Below are 15377 nucleotides of genomic sequence, written 5' to 3'. Positions count from 1 at the left end.
AATAACACAGTTGAAAGGGACCTTTGTAGGTCATCTAGTCCAAGCCCCTGCTCAAGCAGGAAACCCTATAGCAGGAGTGTCAAACTGGATTTCTTCAAGGGCCAGATCAGCATTGTAGCTTTGTGGGCCGGGCTCGGGCTCGGGAGTCGGGATGGATAGCCTCCAGCCAAAACCCCTCATACCCCATTTTGGCTGCCTGAGGCACTGTGGGCTGGTCCCTTACTATTTCCAGGCCAGCTCTGGGCCAGATTTAAGCACCTCATAGCCTGAATCCAGCCCGTGGGCCTTGAGTTTGACACACTGCCCTATATCATTTTTGACATGTGGCTGTCCAGTCTCTTCTTGAAAGCCTTTGGTGATGATGCACCCACAACCACGGAGGGCAACCTGTTCCATTGGTTGAGTGTTCTCACTGTCAGAAAATTTCTTCTTATTTCTAGGTTAAATCTCTCCTTGACCAGTTTCCATCCATTGTTTCTTGTCTGGTCTTTGGGTGCTTTGGAAAATAGGTTGTCCCCTCTTCTCTGTGGCAGCTCCCCAAATATTGGAATACTGCTTTCTTGTCAACCCTAGTCCTTGTCTTCACTAGGCATGGTAGGATTTAAAACTAGAGTTAGTTAATTTCATTCACTTTAGCTGCCCAGTGAGGTAGAGTAGCCCCAAAGGATTAAGGTAATTGAATAATCTAAATAGGAGAAAAATCACACAAGACCATTCATACTAACTCCCTGATAGACATAATCCAGAGCAACTAATTTAATGGGGAAAAGATCACAATTTGCTCATAGTTAAAAAATAATAAATAACATAAAAAAATAAATAAAACCCTGGAAAGGGTGATCTAGGAAGGCAATCTGGTTCCACCATTACCAGCTGCATCCCAGCATTAGTGGAGGAGCAGAGGGAAATGAACAGAATCTGTGTATCAGTAATTTATTCTCAACCAAGCAAATGCCTAAATTGGCTTTCCCCAATTTGGTAGATTCCAAAAGTGTTAATTCCAACTCACATAACCCCCAGCCAACTGGGTGTGAGTGTCTAGAATCCAAGGCATTTAGCAAGTGCCAAAATGGAGGAAGGCTTGCTTAAATATTGAATTCAAAATAAGATTGCTAGCAGTTGGAAAACTTATGATATGAGTTAATGAGGCTTAAAGAGGCTTTCCAGCCAGCTTAACTGGTTTACATATCCTAGTTGACTTGGGCATTTGCAAAATAATATGTTCCCCAATGCCTAACTGCCTTCTAAAAATACTGCTTTTTCTGTTGCATCCTTCATATTTTTTTATTGTCTTGTTTTATGATGGATGGTTTTATACTTGATTATTTTACTTAGATATTCATATTTTATATATGTGTGTGTAGGTATGTGTGTATGTATTGTTACACCTTTTGGGACTGCTGGATATCTAAAACACATCTAATACGGTCATCATAATTCCAGATAAATAAAGCAATGATTCCAGTTGAACTGGTTGGCTTAATGCCTCCCAGTCAGAGAACAATTTTCTGTAGAGGAGCAACAAAATCCCAGAGCAAGGTGCTACCACGCCCATGGATAAAACCATAATTGTCCTATTTAATTTTCCTGTTCTATTCTTTTATGTTTGTTTTTCTTAATACAAACAGAATTTTGAGTCCGGTTTCACAGCAAATAAACTTCCTTCTCTCCAACCACAACCAGATAAGTATGTAGGATGATGTCATCAAGTTGGCATTTCTTCCTGGAGTTTGTATATGTATATATACAATGTATATATTTTTGCTGAGATTCCACGTTTGGGAGACCAATTAGGAAATAGCAGAACCTGTCTTCAATACTATTGCTTATTGTCTCTTACTCTTTTTTCACCTGAGTTCATCTTATCTTAGGGTAGGGCAGGACTGGTCTTGTCCAGTCCAGGTGTATTTGAAGCCAATGTAGTTTTTCTTTTCTTCCTAAGGATTTCCCCCCACCCACGTGTAGAGTCCATTTTTCAGATCAACCAGAAGTTGATCCCTTGGTTATGGCAGCAGGAGCTATAGACCTCTTCCAAAGAGGGGAGAGGACCACCAATGATCTTCCTGGCAATGAGGTTTACCCTCTGAAGTGCTGTCCTGTCTGCCACTGTGCAATTGGCAAACCATACACAAGTGCAGTATGTTAAGATACTCTCTATGAAGCTTAGTGAGAGGGCGCAAGTCTTTTCATGCAGGGCTAGTCCAAGGAGAGGGCACTGGGCAGATTGTCCTGTAGTTCAGTGGATTTCAGCCAGGAACCATATTGCACCCTAGGGCCCTAGGATATTACAAAAGGGCTATAGATTAAAAATGTGGACTGGGAGGCCATAGTACATGCCATGGGGACACAGAAAAGCAAAGTATATTACATTGCAGATACTGCTATTGATGTCAGAAAATACAGCAGATGTTACGTTTATATTGTTAATGGAACTTGGACAGGTGGCCACAGGAGAAAGTGTTGGAATGGAGCCATGGGAGAAAAAGGTTGAGAAACACTGCTCTAGTTGGTCTCTTGACTATTAACAGGCCCCAGTGAATAGTTCTGAGATCCTGCCAATCAATGCCGATTATGAACACTCAAATAGGCCAATTATCTGATTCTGCACTAGCTAGCCTCTTAGGTCCTTCTTCTTTAAACTGTCTCACACTAAGGCATATCATGCTGAAACATCAAATCCTTAGAACAGTATTCCTCAGCCGAGTATCCCTTTGGTGTATTCCCAATGCATTTGGGGAACTTTTCAAAATATCTTGAAAAGGGACTTGGAAAAAAACAAAAGAAGTGGCTTGTTTGAGAGATGAGATCATTCTCTAATATATTCAAGCAGCCTTTGGATATTTTTCCCACAAACCAGCTAGTGCCATACCCTAAATCGAAACAGATAAATATTTTTGTAGAGATGCTTCTCCCTATAAAACAGGAACATTCCTTAACCAGGCATAAGAACCCTCAATATTTATTTAAACACCTGGAGGAACATGACATACAGTGTTATACAGGTCCAGAATGCTTCATTTTAAAATTCTAATCATGCATCTTAATTCTCTTCCTCTTCTCATGATTGATTTGAATTTAATTTCTTTTGTTTTTCATGTGTGGTTTTGTGTGTGTGGTATAAATGAAGCTCTATAAATCTTGAGCACCACAATTATTTAGTATTAATTGTTATATATTATTTATATCCTGGCTTTTCTTTAGAAGCTCAAGGGAGCAGGGGACTGGAGGCTGACACACACGATGAATAGTTGCAGGAACTGAATATATCTAGTCTAACAAAGAGAAGGACTAAAGGGTGACATGATAACAGTCTTCCAATATTTGAGGAGTTGTCACAATGATGGGGGGAGAGGTCAACCTATTCTCGAATTCACCTGACAGCAAGACAAGAAGTAATGGGTGGAAGATGATTAAAGAGAGATTCAACCTAGAATTAAGAAGAAATCTCCTGACAGTGAGAACAATTAATCAGTGGAACGGCTTGTCACCAGAAGTCTTAGGTGCTCCATCACTCGTGGTTTTTAAGAAGAGATTGCACAGCCATTTGTCCAAAATGGTATAAGGTCTCCTGCTTGAGCAGGTAGTTGGACTAGGAGAACTCCAAGGTCCCTTCCAACTGTGTTAATCTGTCTGTGTCTCGCCCTTTTAGGCCTCACTATGAGTTGTTTGGACTGAAAGATATTTGTCCAAAGGAACATTGCCTCTATTCCAGATATTTAAATGCTGAGCATTATTTTGCCTATGCCATCAAAAGGTACTACTCATTGCAAGAGAAGATTATTATGGTATAATAGATTGTTGAACTAGGATCAAGAGTTGCAAGTCACTGGATGTCCTTGGAAAGTCAATTGTTGGACAGTCATAATGTGCTTTGTTTGGTTTTGAGTTAGCATGTTTTGTAAGAATACCCATTGTGTTGCATAGTACATGACTTCTGGCTCATCTCAGTGGATTAATGCAGTCCGTGATGATTTATTCATTGAGTCCAGACTATATGATTCCATACTCTGAGAAAAGCAGGTGACTGGACATTTCTCCAACTGGATTCTTCCATATCCATCTTCCCCCATCTCCTGGGTCTTTCCACCAATGGAGAGTTGGTTGATTCGTGTTAATTAATCTCTGTGGTCACTTGGAGTTGAAAATAAGTTGACAGCACAAAAAAAATCAATATTTTTGTGTGTGCTTTGGCAGGAATGTCTTCCTATACAATGGGACAGAATAACAATAATTGTTTTGTTTTAATAATATTTACTTATATGATTTATTTTATTATCATTTAAAGGTATTTCAGGAAGTTTGTCATCCTGAAAGATGGAATAGAACAAATGATAATAAGGAATACACTTGCCTAACCAGAATTGGGATAATAGGGATGGAGGAAGGAAGAAACTTGTACTTGATATCTTTGGAGACAGGATAATGTCACAGCATAATCCATAGTGATATCTGAAAGAACAAGCTTCATAAAAATAACAATCATGGGCCTGGGGAAGGGCTACTGGTACTATATATGGATTATAAATGGATAATCAGTATGTTGCAGCAAAGGAATAATAATGTGCTGCATTGCTTCCTTCAAATAAATGTCGTTTAGATTTTACCATGAGCCATGGTGCACGGTGGTTAGAGTGCAGTACTGCAGGCTACTTCTGCTGACTGCAGGCTGTTCAAATCTCACCAGGCTCAAGGTTGACTCAGCCTTCCATCCTTGCAAGATGGGTAAAATGAGGACCCAGATTGTTGGGGGACAATATGCTGACTCTGTAAAACTGCTTAGAGAGGGATGTAAAGTACTGTGAAGCAGTGTATAAGTCTAAGTGCTATTGCTGTCAACTTGGATATGGGATGCCTAGGAAGAACCGCAGTCTGGAAGGGAGGATATGTGGTTTACATGCAAAAGATCCTCGGATCAATCCTTAGCATCTCCAATGTAGTAATACATAGGCATACACGAATAAACATATGAAATCTCCACCCCATATATATGGGAATTTAATTTGCCCTTGTAAGTTAAACATTCACAGAAGGCTGAATTGACCTTGGTGGCCACCAGGAAAAGAATCAATCAGGTTTACTGGCCCAGTAAACCAAGCTTTGTATTCACTGACCACTGCTTTGGTTCTGGAGCCCAGTATATATTGAATGTATGCTAATACAATTACGTTGTATCTTCAGAGTGATTTGGTTGCTTTAGGTGAGTCAGGTTTTGGGCATATTACCAGTTAACAGACATCAAGTAGTAAGTGATGGGAAAGATTTCTGCATGAACCTCTGAATGTCTGTCACCAGCCAGGGCAGAAAGTGCCAGGCTTTCCATGGCTACGTTTTGACTTGAAACAATGGTTCTTAAGTCTAATATCTACTGAAATTTGAGATGTCTGATTTTGTAAGGCTTCCAAGGGGTTGGAATAAATATAAATATTTCATTTAGCAAGTGTCTGGAAGTAAGGCATCAGTCTTCCTGATACCTAGCAAAGTAAGGGAACAGTTGCATGTTTGAGGTAGATGAATGTACAGGTATTGATAAACACAAAACCCTTAAGGGAAACAGCAGAGAATTATAATGATGTTTACTCTAACATTTGCTCAATAACCCTTGCTGAATTTTTTTAAAATGTAAAGCACATTTTTCAGAAGGTTTTGAGAATTTATTTCTTTCCAATAAAAAAATTCAGCTAGAACTAATCTGGGTGCCCTAAGAATTTTGGTTATGAGGAAGAAATAGCTATTTCTGTCAAACTTATAATAAGGGATCCTTGGTTCTCTTTGAGTTTGGTTGTTTTCTTGCAAATGTTTCATTACTCAAACTAGGTAACATCATCAGTGCTAGCACTGTAATGTTTGGGTAATGAAAAATCTACAAGAAAATAACCAAGCTCAGAGAGCACCAAGGACCCCTCACTTCAATCCTGAGTTACAAATATTCTCTTTACCTCCCTTCTCCTTTAACTTATAATGTCAGACAGTGGGGGCTCTGCTTTCAGTGTTTTTCAGAAAACTAAAGACGCATCTGTGTGATTTTATGGCCTTGGTCTTGTGCTGGTCTTGTGTTAATGTTTTGTTTTCCTCCCTTTCTGCACAGGTAATATGGTTGAATGGTGTTTGCCACAAGACATTGATCTGGAAGGTGTTGAGTTCAAATCTATGGCCAGTGGATCCCATAAAATCCAGTCCGATTTCATGTGAGTGCTTTGCCAACTTCTTGCACCACTCAGTTATACAAATGTTTTGGTTATACAAATCTTTCAGTTATCTGGAAAGGGTTAAATGGGTACAATAGTTTTCCTTATTAAGACAAAATGCTTAGTGCTAATGCCAATCATATGTATAGGTGACTGCAATTTAAAGAAAAAGTAGGCTACCAAATGACATGCACAGCCCCTAGAACCAAAGTTTACTGTCCATGATCTTTTACCCACTCCTATGCCTGGCAACATTAAGCCACACTTGGTAGTCCATCTATGTTTGTGTGATTTCATCAGATTCCAATTCAACCTTCAAAGTCCAGGAGCATAAAACAGTCAAGATGCTAGCCGCACCCATGCCACCAAACTCCTGTTCTGTTTAAAGTGTGCTATGCGCACAAAGCACATAAAATAGGGACATGGTTACAGTTACACATCTTGACTTTTTTGATTGTTCTAGTGCCCTCTTTTCCCTCCTGGCTACAATTCTTCTTACTTCTTATAGGAGTGAATCGTAAATTTGGAAAACAAAGTATGGTGAAACATTGTCTGCCTCTGGTAATGTCTATATCTTAATATATCTTGAAAGACCCAATGTTGGAAGGTTGATTTATAAGGAAACAGTAAACACCTCTATTTTATCATTGGTGCAGTTCTCAGAGACTAGTCTGGAAACTGGAATGTATCTGGAATTCAATTGGCATCTGTGCTGAAAAGCAAAAATGAGTTCTTGTCTATTTCCAAGCCAAGTGCCTTTCAGATTTGTTAATAGAATCCTAAGGTGGTTCGGTGCAGGATCCACTTCAGCAGTGTTTCTTAAAAATGTGGCCCTAGGATCTCTGGGGTTCCCCAAAGACATCTCAGGGGTCACCATAATGAAAATTATTTAAATATAAATTATATTCTTCTGAGCTACTAAGCTAGTAACGCTAAAGAAAGATATATAATTAGACATAATTTGGCATAATTTGTTTGCAATAACCCTATGCTAGCTCCTGTTAATAGTAGCTATCCAAGTGCTTACAAACTTGGATAGTAGCACACCTATCCAAGGTGTGACTTGCTATGGAAGGACCTTCCCCAGTACAGATGTCAAGCTGACAGGTCTGTATTTTCTTTTTGAATTGGAAGATGCCATTTGCTCTCTTCTGGGATGTGGCCTGACCTCCAGTAATTCAGCAGTGGTCTCCTTTAGTAGCCTAGGAATCCATCCATTTCTGCAGACTTGACATCGTTTAAATTACCCACCATTTCTCTTATCCTCCCCTTGTTTATCCTTAGTTTCCTCCTTCTCCCAATGACATAATCATGACCAGCTATCTAGAGCAGGGGTCACCAACCTTTTGGATCTCAGGGACCATCAAACTCATTATTTTAAATCCCGCAGACCACTAATATGAATTTTGACTGACAGTGGCTTGCTGATGTTGGTGGGAAAGTCAGTCCCATATTCCAGACCTGCAGTAGTCACAGGACTGGCCCCTTGGTCACCCCAGAGCAGCTGCTCCTCCACCTGGGTGCACCGGCCTGCCATGGACTGGAGGAGCTGCTCCGGGATGACCAAGGGGCCAGTCCTGTGATTACTACAGGTCTGGAATATGGGACCAACTTTTCCACCAATGTCAGCAAGCCACCCCGGGGTAGATTTCCCTCCCCCCGGTTGGTCTTACCTTTCAGTTCTAGCTCATGTGGCTCTACTCAAGGTAAGGTTTGTGCTTGTCCAAAGGGTGAGGGCCAGCAGGTGGGTAGGCCATGTGTTCCCGTGCAGTCTGGATTAATTGCTTTGGGGGGGACATTTCTCTGTGAACCACCAAAATTTGCTCATGGACCACCAGTGGTCCTCGGCCCACTGGTTGGCGACCACTGATCTAGAGCTCCATTTCTGGTCTGAGGAAATGTAAACACAAAATAAGAGAACATTTCCACTCGTCATTGCCACTTTCTCAATTCCTCTGATGTCTGGTTTGATTTTTCTTGATATCTCAGATTCAAAGGCAGCATAAACATTTTTTCCCCAAGGTGCCAATTCCTTCAGTTAATTCCCTCCCTGTCGATGAGGATGATGTCCAGGAAAGCAGGTGCTATTTCTTTCTTCCACTTTCTGACAGATAAAATTGTCAGCAAGAGAGGATAAGGAATTGTTGGTCCTCTTGGCAGAATTAGATTCCTGTAAATGTCAGGATAATTTATATCTGTCATTAACATTATTGCATGCATCTTTGAAACATCGATCGTCTGACGCAGAAGGGCCTACATACGGTATCTTCTGCCTACCCAGGTGGTCTGTAATAAAACTCGCACAACAATTATCATTTTTTCTCTCTCTTCATTTCCTATCTTTTTTTCCAGTATTTCTGTACTCTAATCCCTGGATTCCTGTACAAACATATATCTTTCTTTGGAACATAATAATAATTTTTTTACTAAATTGCCCATAAGTTGTAGTTGTTTAATGATGATTTTCTCCACAGGCCTCTGCTATCAATCAATTGCTAGTCAAAGAGAATATACCTGGTGCTTACTTTGTTACTTTTTAGGTGCCAAATAAAGATTTAATAAAACAGATTTATTTTGGGTATTTTGATAGCTACCTATCTGCAGTTCTTGCCTAACAACCATTTGTTTAACCACCATTCAAAATTTATTTAATCCTAGAACTGAAACTAGGATTGAAGGAATAATATTCTTCCCAAGAGGGGAAAAAGCAGTATAAGGAAATTGTGCCAGTGCAATATTTTCAGGATAGATTGCAAGTTAGCTCTCAATCCCATAGCTGAAGAGCAATGGTATAACTGCTATGAGTGCTATAAATCCTGCCATGACCTGTTTTCATAGTCTTTCCTGCCATCATCAGGCTTTGTTAAATTTTTAGTCATTTATCTGTTGGTGCTTTGAAGATATATCCTTATTCTTTTCTAGTTACTTCCGGAAAGGCCTTTGCTTTGGTTTGGCATGTTTTGCCAATATGCCTGTGGACAGTGAATTGGAACGTGGGGCACGCATGAAATCTGTGGGCATTCTTTCTCCTTCCTACACTCTGTTGTACAGATACATGCACTTCTTGGAGAACCAGGTCAGGTAGGTCCTCATGTGGGAATGGTGTTCCTTTTAACACCTCCAAGTTGTCCTACAGGCAGTGTTCAGCTGATGATGGGAAGCCCTGTTAGATTTTCTAGATCTCTGCTATGATTTTGGCTGTGACAACGATGACCTAATGTGTGTCCTTTAGTACCCAAATGAAGTTATTCCCCATAAAGTAGAAATAGGTGAAATCCAAGTGAAAATGGGACATAACCAGTCTAACCGTAGAATGGGGTGTGCTCCAGCATGAATCTGATTCTAAATCAAGACTTATCTGTACAAGAGAAATGCTGTGTGTGGCGCAGTGGTTAGAATGCAATATTGCAAGTTAATCCTTCTGACTGCCAGCAGTTCGATTCTGACTGGTTCAAGGTTGATTTCAGCCTTCCATCCTCCCCGGGTTGGTAAAATGAAGATGCAAATTGTTGGGGCCAATATGCTGACTCTCTAAACTGCTCAGAGAGGGCTATAAAGCACTATGAAGTGGGGTGGTTTTTTTAGCATATGACATGTGTTAGCCAGGGATCACTGAGGCAGCTGGCTACCTCTGGGAAAGGATTTTTTCGGGCAGAGTTATCTTTACCCGCGGACACCTGAATGCTGGTAGACAATTGGGGGAGGCTCCTTTCTTGTCCCTATTTGGTTTATTCCCTCACAGGAATCGAGCTGCTGACCTCAGTAGTGTGCAGGCCCAGCGTCTTACCACATGAGCCACCACAGCCCCCAAGAATGAAGCAGTATATAAGTCTAAATGCTATTGCTATTCCTTCTGAGGATTTGCTGGGAAACCCAGTCTTTTTCCCTTGAATTGGGCATATCTACCAACCAACCCATCCTCCCAAACAATGGGCTCAGTCCAGTCCTCGTCTGGACCACTTTGCTGTCACTCTTGTTATGGAGATGAATAGGAAAAGAATTGTGCATCTGATAAGGGAGGCTACAGAGAGACCACTCCACAGCTGCTTGTCTTGTTTATTTGTTTCCCTTCCAGGCACCAGTTGGAAATGCCAGGACATTACTCTCACTTGGAAGCTTTTTACGATGACAAGAAGGGAGTCTTCCCAGCAGGCACTCTTGTTTCACAGCAACCCATCCACTGGCTGCCTTCCATCCACAAATATATGTATCCGGAGATGAAGGTGAGGAATAATTATGACGGTTGAACTGTGTGTCTTGGTTTCATTATTATTGGTAGATGTTTTATATGTATATAATTTGTTTATATATTATATATTATTATATATATATAATATATTTTGCTACTTGCTGTGGATGCTTCTGTTAAATTTGTTTCTGTTTTACTTACTGTGGATGTTTCCTTGCATTTTATTTGGTTGGGAGTCGACCAAGTCAGACTCTTTTGATGGCAGCATAAATATTGAATGAAATAAAACTAGGGGTGTCCCTTCATCCCAGCAGTCAATTCCTTGCTGCGAGTGAGAGAGAATGACCAATGTTTCGCTTATTTATCCGAAAAGATGATGCCAAGCCTGGGTAGCTCCTCTCTTCCCAGAGCTTTCGTTGAAACTGGCACTTCTATAGGCTGCTCACAGTCCACCCACAGTTCTCCTGTTTTAGCTTTGACCTCGGTTCCTTGCTGTTTCCTCTGGCTGCAGATCACCCACCCTGCAGGCTGTATGTCTCAGTTCATCAAGTTCTTTGGAGAGCAGATCCTGACACTCTGGAAGTTTGCCTTGCTTCGCAAACGCATTTTGATATTTTCTCCACCTCCTGTCGGCGTGGTCTGCTACAGAGGTAGGAAGCAGGGGAGAGTAGGTGGTCTTTGTTGCAAAATCAGGCAGAAGCATAATTCTTCCACGCTCATTCCATATTACAGGAATTTAAGAAGAGGAAGAGGGAGGGAGGGGGAGAGAGAAGGAGAGAAAGAGAGGAGAGAGAGGGAGGGAGGGAGGGAGAGAGGGGGGAGAGAGAGGGAGAAAGGAAGGAAGAGAGGGAGAGAGGGAGAGATAGAGAGGGGGAGGAAGAGGGGGAGAGAGGGAGAAAGGGAGGGAGAGAGAGGAAGAAAGAGGGCGAGAGGGAGGGGAGAAAGGGAGGGGGAGAGAGAGAAAAGGAGAGGGAGGGAGAAGGAGAGAGGGGGAGAAAGGGAGAGAGAGAGAGAGGGAGAGAGGGAGAAGGAGGCAGAGAGAGAGAAATGTTTTTTAAGGAAGCGGCTGCCTTGTAGACCAAGTTGTAGTAATACTTTGCCATTTTAACTGTTGTTTAATAAAATATTTCCCTACTATACATATCTTCAAGTTGTGATCGTAATGGAGCCTGCCCATAATGGTCATGAGTTATGAGTTATAAAGCTGGTTGGTCATGTAATCTTTTTTGCATAAAGTCATAAAGTGAGGTCCATGGTCATTAAATAAACCAGTAGTTTGCTATGGGCTGGTTTTGCCCCAAATTGGAAATAAACACCGATTTTTGGCAAGACCTTTGAAAAAAAACGTGACCATGGCATCAGAAGTGGTATTCAGCAGGTTCTGACCAGTTCTGGAGAACCGGTAGCGGAAATTTTGAGTAGTTTGGAGAACCAGCAAATACCATCTCTTAACTGGAGATTTTACAGAGGTAGGAAGCAGGGGAGAGTATGTGGTCTGCCACGCCCACCAAGCCACGCCCACAGAACCAGTAGTAAACAAATTTGAATCCCACCACTGCATGGCATGCTACAAACAGCTATAAATGCAACCTGATTGTCATGTGATCCCCAAAGGCAATCACATGACTGCAGTTGGTGTCTAGGAGACCTTTAGTATTCAGATCTGGGTGATAAGTGTCACTCATGTAGGTCTTTCAGAACTTAAAACTTACAGTCGTAAGTTGAGGTCTTACGTAAGTTGAGGACTGTGTAAGCAAAGTTCTTTTGAGAATGACAAATATTCTACATCCCAAAGTACAAACTTTTACATATATGTTCAGATGCAGATATTCAGAGAAGCATATATAAGTTTTCACTTTTTAAGTTTTGTGTAATATCCAAATTAGCTGGCAACTCATATTGTAAGTGGAAAACAAGAGTTGTTACCTAGAATAGTATTTTTAGCATGCTGACTGTGTAAATTTTATATTAAACAATTTTTATATTTTTTATTTTTAATGAAATTGCATTTATATTGCACCTTTGCTCTCAGGTACTTAACATGGTTAAAAGCTCCTCCCTCAATATTTTTCTTTACAACAAAACCCCCATAAGTTGGATTGGAGTCAGAGAAATGGAATAAGAGAGCCAGTTTGGAAAGCAAGAGATTGTCAATTCTAGTTCTGCCTTAGCCATGAAAATGGCTGGATGACCTTGGGCAAGTCACGCTTGCTCTCAGCCCAACTCACCATACAGGGTTGTTGTTGCTGTGGGGAAAATAGGAACAGGAAAATGTGTTGAATATGTTCTCCACCCTGAGTTATTTGTAAAAATTAATAAAGGCAGGATAAAAATAGATGATAGATACACAGACAGGACAGGACAGACGGACATTCCAAAGTTATCCAATGGGCTCTATGGTTGAGTGGGAACTTGAACTTCAGCGATTTCTGTCTAGCGCATAGCAATTCATTACATTCTCGGTAGATAATTTAACAAGTTATCTTATTGGCAAATTCACACCATTGCCTCCTGAGTTCCTAAGGCATGCAGAAATATGTGGGTGTGAGGTAGACGAAACTGAATTGTCTGTTTTTCAGCTGCACCCACATTGTGTCAATTGTATCTTGACGTACTTACCCCTGAATAGAGAGGTGATGGCCTCCATGAAAAGTAGAAAAGCAAACGATGTACAATGTTCTGGAAAAAGAAAGTGTTAATCAGAGTCTTTATTCACAAATGTCTTTTTGCATTTTTCATATTGGAACTCCTGTTTTTTCCAAGGGTACTCAATGAACATTTTTTTTTATTTTCGGAATATCATTTGATTGCTGTAGGTAGAGACATTTCCTCCTGTGGCAGGTTTTTTCCCAAGTTCTCAAAGAAGTTCTGGAAATCCCATTGCCTACCTTATGCCTTGCTGGTTTCTTCCTGTTCTTGCCCATAGTTTATTGCTGCTGCTGCCTTGCCAACGTCTCCTTGCCGGGTATTGGAGGCACCGTCCCAGAGTCTAAGCCGTTTTTCTATGTCAATGTAGCCGACATTGAAATGCTGGAGACTGAAATAGCATATGTAGCCTGTAAGTATGTAATGCTCCAAATTTATTTCCTTTTTGGATTTGTCCTACCTGGGATCAGTTTGGCTGTTGTGGAAGTTGAAGTTCCAACAATTTTACATGAAACATTTATACATTCATCATAGTCGAATATTAAAGATATTTGAGGAACATAACCTTTCATTTTGGCAGATAGAGAGGTAGCATGTCTTAATGCTTCACAGCAAATCTGGTTCTGTATTGGAAGAATACCTACCACTTCCATGCAAGAAGTATCTAAAGATTAGTCTCCATATACTATAGCAAGCAATGTAGGCTATCCTCAGCCACTTCTGCAGATCCAAGGACACCTTCTTTTTCCATGGTTTGATTTTGTCTAGTTCTTAGGTCAAAATAATCAAAATACAATGTATTAAGCTTCTGCAAAACGTACAGCAGGGGTATCCAACCTTGGCAACTTTAAGACTTGTGGATTTCAGCTCCCAGAATTCCCCAGCCAATTATTTGGACTTCCAAAACTCCTAATCCCCAATACACTTTAAGTATTTGGGCCTGGCCTCTTGGTTGATGCCATCAAATCATCTGCTTCCAACAGCCTTGGAGGCTGAATGAAAACATAAATGAAACTGCAGCCCATGCTCACCATGGATGTTCATATTTAAGTGCTGACATCTTATTGAGTTTGATGAAAAACTCAAGTGCATTTAACTTCATTTGGATCCAACCCATTCTCTTGTGTTTTTTTTTTTCTCACTAGGCACAACAGAGAAAATCTTCGAAGAGAAGCAGGATCTCTATGATGTCTATGTAGATAACCAGAATGTGAAGACACACCATGAGCATCTGCAACCACTTCTGAAGATTAACAGTGCAGACAAGGAGAAGTTTCAGAGACTTAATGATCAGAGGTAATACCAGAAATTGGTTAGGGATTCCTCTTCACATTTTATGGGGAGCTTGAATGAAAGCCTCTTGCTTTAATTCATTTCTTTCCAGCATGTTTATTTTGCAGAACCACAGGGAAGGCTTCACTCATTAAGTTTGAATGTGAAAATTCTTTTTTTAAACTGCTACAAAATATGATCATGATTTATCTTTTATGTAGACTGAGAGCTTATGCACCGAAGACAAATTCCTTGTGTGTCCGATCACACTTGGCCAATAAAGAATTCTATTCTATTCTATTCTATTCTATTCTATTCTATTTTATTCTATTCTATTCTATTCTATTCTATTCTATTCTAGTCTAGTCTAGTCTAGTCTAGTCTAGTCTATTCTTACTCTACTCAAATTAAATGAGATTAAGAAAAATCTAAATCTAGCTTTCCTTGACTTTCTGACCACCTATTCAGTGGTGGAATTCTACCGGTTTGGTCCAGTTCTGGCATAACAATAGCACCGAAGATCAGCTGGCAGAGAACCAGTTTGCTCCGAGTCTCTCCAATGCTCTGCAGTTGGGCCCGCCCGCCTGCCCCTTCTCCTACGTCAGGGGTGTCCAACCTTTCACCTTCCCTGGGCCACATTAGAAGATGAAAATTTGGTTTGGGCCGCACATAAAATAAAATAACAGTAACGATACCCGATCATCCCAAAAAACCATAGAAAACATAGTTAACATATTAAATTTATTTGGAAATAAAGTTAGTGAGATGTTTTTATTATTTATTATTAATTATTTATTAAAAATTATTTATTTTTATCACGGTTTTTTTATCACAGTTTTTTATCACAGTTTATTTTCCGGCCAAATTTTGTGGGGGAGGGGGAGAAAGCTCGCCTGCCTCACACCTACCTCTCCTCCTGCAAATAGCCCGGCTGGATGAGGCAGGACTGGAAGGCAGAAGCAGCAGCAGCAGCGGCGGGCAGAAGCCTTCCCCGCCGCCGCTTCTGCCCCCGCCGCCACCGCTTGCTGCCGCTGCTGCTTCTGCCCCCGCCACCGCTTCTTCCCCGCCACCGCTTCTTCCCCGCC

The 15377-nt window shown here is 40.8% G+C and overlaps 1 protein-coding gene across 1 annotated transcript in view; it reads left to right on the top strand.

Moving 5' to 3' along the window:
* DENND11 (DENN domain containing 11) overlaps window positions 1-15377 on the top strand; it is a 32146-nt gene that overhangs the window by 7947 nt on the left and 8822 nt on the right. The window contains exons 2-7 of the mRNA XM_026722951.2: window positions 6086-6185; window positions 9108-9266; window positions 10261-10408; window positions 10886-11024; window positions 13301-13432; window positions 14166-14316. Coding sequence (XP_026578736.1) covers window positions 6086-6185; window positions 9108-9266; window positions 10261-10408; window positions 10886-11024; window positions 13301-13432; window positions 14166-14316 — 829 coding nt within the window. The remainder of the gene's footprint in view (window positions 1-6085; window positions 6186-9107; window positions 9267-10260; window positions 10409-10885; window positions 11025-13300; window positions 13433-14165; window positions 14317-15377) is intronic.

This window comes from Pseudonaja textilis, chromosome 5 (assembly GCF_049901715.1).
Source record: "Pseudonaja textilis isolate UNSWEBS1 chromosome 5, rPseTex1.2, whole genome shotgun sequence".
In the NCBI taxonomy this organism is placed as follows: Eukaryota; Metazoa; Chordata; class Lepidosauria; order Squamata; family Elapidae; genus Pseudonaja; species Pseudonaja textilis.
This window is presented reverse-complemented; position numbering and strand designations above follow the sequence as displayed.